Source organism: Eimeria mitis, genomic scaffold (assembly GCF_000499745.2).
Source record: "Eimeria mitis Houghton genomic scaffold, Emh_scaff318, whole genome shotgun sequence".
Classification (NCBI taxonomy): Eukaryota; Apicomplexa; class Conoidasida; order Eucoccidiorida; family Eimeriidae; genus Eimeria; species Eimeria mitis.
Genome location: NW_013571522.1, coordinates 10286 through 15346, shown reverse-complemented (window position 1 = coordinate 15346; position 5061 = coordinate 10286). Strand labels below are relative to the sequence as shown.

At 46.7% G+C, this 5061-nt stretch overlaps 2 protein-coding genes across 2 annotated transcripts in view; both read left to right on the top strand.

Moving 5' to 3' along the window:
- Positions 1 to 558: 558 nt before the first annotated feature.
- EMH_0007660 (cobW/P47K family domain-containing protein, putative) lies at positions 559 to 1959 on the top strand (the record flags this gene model as incomplete). Its single annotated transcript, XM_013498099.1, has 1 exon — positions 559 to 1959. The coding sequence occupies one exon, from the start codon at positions 559 to 561 to the stop codon at positions 1957 to 1959; it is 1401 nt and encodes a 466-aa protein (XP_013353553.1).
- A 2281-nt stretch (positions 1960 to 4240) lies between these two features.
- EMH_0007650 (ribonucleotide-diphosphate reductase, small subunit, putative) overlaps positions 4241 to 5061 on the top strand; it is a gene marked incomplete at both ends in the record, with an annotated part of 2893 nt that continues 2072 nt past the window's right edge. The window contains 2 exons of the mRNA XM_013498098.1: positions 4241 to 4411; positions 4597 to 4766. Coding sequence (XP_013353552.1) covers positions 4241 to 4411; positions 4597 to 4766 — 341 coding nt within the window. The remainder of the gene's footprint in view (positions 4412 to 4596; positions 4767 to 5061) is intronic.

The following is a 5061-nucleotide window of genomic DNA, read 5'->3' as shown; positions in this document are numbered from 1 at the left end:
AACCCTAAACCCTAAACCCTAAACCCTAAACCCTAAACCCTAAACCCTTTTTAATAACAAAGTTTGCTAGCGCCGACATAAGAACATGCGAAGCCCCGTTGCTGGGTGTGCTCTCAGCCCCAAACCCTAAACCCTAAACCCTAAACCCTAAACCCTAAACCCTAAACCCTAAACCCTAATATTTATTGTAAAAATAAGGATTTATAAATTAAAACATTTTCTTTTTTTTTTAATTTTATTTTTTCATTGTATCTGGCGATGCATGCATGCAATGGATGGGCCGACAGAAAAAGGAGAATAACTCTTACACCAATAGAAATAAACATATTTATATATTTATTTATTTATTTATTTATTTATTTTAAATAAATTATTTTTATTTATTTAGAGATGAATAAAACAAAAGAAAACCCTAAACCCTCCCCCTCTCCCGTTCCTGTTACTATCATCACGGGGCTGCTAGGCGCAGGCAAAACAACGCTGCTGCGGCAGCTGCTGCATGCAGCAGCAGCAGCAGGCCTTCGTTTGCTGCTAATACAAAATGAATTTTCAGAACAAATGGGCATAGAAGCCCCCACACTCATAGACGCCACGCAGCAGAAGCAGCAGCAGCAGCAGCAGCAGCGACAGCAGCAGCAGCAGCAGCAGCAGCAGCAGCAGCAGCAGCAAGAAGAGCGTGGATCTGTGTTATTATCTTCTGGTGGTGTATCATCTCCTTTAATAGATTTAATAGAGCTTCCTGGTGGTTGTTTATGCTGCTCTGTACGCAGCGAGTTGCTGCTGGCGCTGCAGCAGCTGCTGCAGCAGCTCAATGGGTGTATAGATGCTATATGTATAGAAACAAACGGCGCAGCAGACCCCCAGCCTATATGTGAAGCTTTGTGGGCCGATGAAGATATACAGGGACAGGTTAAGCTCGATGCTGTTGTCTGTTTAGTTGATGCTGCAAGACCCCATACAGCACTAGCAACACCCCCTGCTGCTGCTCCTGCTGCTGCTGCTGCTGCTGCTGCTGCTGAGGGTGCTGCTGAAGTAGGAGCAGCAGAAGAAGCGGTGGTTGCAGCAGAAACAGGAACTGCAGCAGGAGCAACAGGAGCAGACACAGCAGCAGCAGCAGCAGCAACAGCAGCAGCAGCAGCAGAACCAGCAGCAGCAGCAGCAGCAGCAGCAGCAGCAGCAAGAGAAGGTTTATCTCTTGAGACACACGGAGGTCTTGGTCTCGTTGCCCTGAAGCAGATTGCATGCGCAGATTGTTTGCTGCTGACGAAGACAGACATCTGCTGCCAGCAGCAGCTGCAGCAGCTGCAGCAGCAACTCTCTCGCCTCAATCCTGCTGCTGCGCTGCACTGCTGCAGCAACGGCAATGTACCCCTCTCAGCAGTTCTCGGCCTCAGAGCCTATGACAGCAGCAGCAGCTGCAGCAGCAGCAGCAGCAGCAGCAGCAGCAGCAACGGGTGCAGCAGCAGTGGCAGCAATTGGTTGAGGGGTGCTTTAACACCGGAGGCTGCTGCAGCCTCAGCAGCAGCAGAGTGCCTCCATCAGCAGCAACAGCAGCAGCAGCAACAGCAGCAGCAGCAGCAGCAGCATGCATGCGCAGCTAAAGGGTCTTCCTGCTGCAGCAGCAGCAGCAGCTTGGGGGGTTTATGTAGTGTTAGGGTTTCGTTTCCTTTAGGAGGTAAAAACAAAGAAAAACCAACATTGTTTTCGCTGCAGCTCTTGGAGAGAGCAATAGGAGAGCTGCTGTGGGGCGAAGCAGCAGCAGCAGCAGCAGCAGCAGCAGCAGCAACAGCAGCAGCAGCAGCAGCAGCAGAAACGAAAGAAATAAAAACAACACACCCAAGTGCTATCTTCCGCTGCAAAGGGCTCTTCTATGCATGGACAGACAACACAGACAAAGACGCAGCAAACACAGGTGAGCAGCAGCAGCAGCAGCAGCAGCAGCACCAGCAGCAGCAGTAGCAGCACCAGTAGCAGCAGTAGCAGGACAGAAGCAGCAGCAATAGCAAGCCAGCAGCAACAGCAGCAACAGATGCAGCACAGTTAGCATCAGCAGCAAGTAGGGCTAAATGATGTATAGATATTACAAATGTAGCAGCAGCAGCAGCAGCAGCAGCAGCGGCAGCAGCAGCAGCAGCAGCAGCGGCAGCAGCAGCAGCAGCAGCAGCGGCAGCAGCAGCAGCAGCAGCAGCGGCAGCAGCAGCAGCAACAGTGTTTGTGCATGCGTTGCAGGTGATTGGTGGGTTTATGAGCTGCAGGGTGTAGGCAGCACGTTTGAATTGCGGCGGGTTGAGGGTACATCTGCTGCTGCTGCTGCTGCTGCTGCTGCACTTGCTGCTGATGGTAGCGGTGCAGCAGAAGGGAGATTTCTGTTTGTTGGAATGAATATAAATAAAGAAATAATTAAACAAAAAATATATGCATGCATACAAACAAAAGAAACACAACACATATAGTTTTCTAGTATCTGCTGCCTCTCTGCCAGCAGCAGCAGCAGCAGCAGCAGCAACAGCAGCAGCAGTGTGGTTGCAGCAACAGTACCAACAGCAACACCAGCAGCAGCAGGGCAGCAAGGCAGCAGCAGCAGCAGCAGCAGCAGCAGCAACAGGTAGCAATAGGATTGTTTGTGCTTATCATCTGCAATTTGTATTTATTTTTTTGTGTTGAAATATATTTATATTTTATTGTTGCTGCCACCTGCAGCGGTTGCTGTTGAGCTGCCTATACACCGCAGCTAGGGCCCCCCGTAGCTGCAGACAGCTCATGGGGGCCCCCCTTTTTGTTTTTTGTATAGACGCAGGCCGTTGCATATAAAGTCTATAGAGTTGTTGCTGGTGTTGCAGTTGGGGGGTAAGGTAGATAAGAGGGTTATTAGGGTTTAGGATTAGGGTTTAGGGTTTAGGGCTAGGGTTTAGGGTTTGAAGGCAGCATGCATATACACCTCAGTGCATGCATAGAATGGGGCTTGGATATTGTTAGTATTGTTGTATCCTCTTTGCGAGAAAAATGCTGCAGAAAGTGCTGCAACTTATTGAGAGAGAGAGACATACAGATGGAGACAGAGAGAGACAAATAGAGAGAGAGAAAGAGGGAGAGAGAGACAAGAAAGACAGACAGAGAAAGAGAGACAAACGCAGAGAGATAAGTTGAGAGAGAGAGAGAGAAATGCAGATATGCAGGAAGAGGTTTACATAGATGCATGCTGTCACAAAAAAAAACAAGAGACAGAGAAACAGAGAGAAATACAAACAGAGGGAAAGAGAAACTGAGAGAAGCTGTGTTTCTCTCTCCACCACATTCAGGTTTCTGGTTTATGTTTGGATGCAGGGGTGGGGGGGGGGGGGGGGNGGGGGGGGAGAGCATCTGCCTCTGCTTGGGGGCGTATATATATCTTCTATGGCGCTTTTATATGAACGCTGCGGCTCTGCTGCAGCTAACAACTGACTCAGGCTACAGCTTTCTTTGTCCGCGTTTCAACCCCCCGCGTAACAAGCCCCCAGGAGGCTCATGGATTGAAGCATAATATATTAATGCCAGGGTTTAGGGTTTAGGGTTTAGGGTTTAGGGTTGTGAGGCAGAGTGGTGCAGTGGAGCTCTCTAGTTCACAGATGAGGGAGCTACTGTAGGTTTAGGGTTTATGGTCTAGGGTTTAGGGTTTAGGGTTTAGGGTTTGGTGGTTTTGTGAAAATTATGAAATTCAAGCTATCATGGATTCACTCTAGCAATGAAGAATTATGTTTTATTAAATACATAATTTGCTTCTGAGGTGCTAAGCAGAGCGACATAAACAACAACGACCCCCAGCAGCCGCCACCAACCCCGCACGCAGTACCACCCTGACGAAGAGCAGCAGCACAGGAGAAAGGGGTGCATTTGATCTGTCTATATTATGTTATTTTCTGATTTTGATTGTTAAAAAAAACGCGAATATTATTTACTTTACACTCCTGAACGGCAGGTGAGTGGAAACCAGCTGCTGTGCAACTTCGCCGATGCTCGCCGCTGCGAGTTCTGTTGCGCCGATCTGCAAGGATTTTGACGCTAACTCTGAGAATTTTATGGATAATTGTTAATATTTTGTTCTTTACTTTTGTTTTCTGTCCAAGTTTTCGGCAAAGAGGGGCGGCAACGGTGAAGATCGGCCACTGACTTACCCTGGACGCGCGGTGTCTGTGAGCTCGACTTGGTAGTGTGAACGGGTTTCTGAATTTTGTTGAATCACTAAATTTAAAAGTTTCCACCAATGGCAATTGCTTGGAAAGACGCACAGGAGGTATTGGAGGCTGCCTCCGACCCCCAGAAGCTGACGGAAATAGCTGAAAAGCTCTCTACAGAAGAGGAGAAAGCGTATTCAAGAAGTTTAATAGAAAGCGAAAAAGATGAACCTCTACTCAAGCCAAACCCAAGACGATGGGTAAGAACATCTCAGGCGTTTTCAGCAGCTTGTTTGTGCTTCGCTCTGCAGGAGGATGCAGGCGTTGGCGTGATAAAGCATATTGTTTTGAATTTTATGAATTTTTATGTGTTTTATGCGTAAAACTTCATTGAAAATTCAGTTTATTTGGTTGTTTTCTGTGTTTTTTGTGCGCGGTTTCACAGGTGGTTCTGCCTATTCAATATGCAAAAGTATGGGATATGTATAAGAAAGCAGAAGCTTCCTTTTGGACTGCAGAAGAAATAGATATGCATGCAGACCTCACAGACTGGGCTCGTCTCGATGAAAAAGAACAACATTTTATTAAACATGTTTTAGCTTTCTTTGCTGCTAGGTAAGCCTGGAACGCATGCATATTCAAAAACAAGAAAAACAGACAAAATGCACTTGTTGAACTTTCGGCTGACGCGTAGAAGTGTCTTGTTTTTAGTTGTTTTCAGTTGCTTTATACTTTTGTGTTCTCATTACAGTATTACTTATATATATATATATATATATATATATATATATATTGTATCGTACAACATTACTATTCTTATACTGCAGCATTCTTGCATGCATAGTGCAGCTTTATTATACTCATAATACGGCAGTCTTATACGTGTAATATATGCGTAGTGTAGCATTGC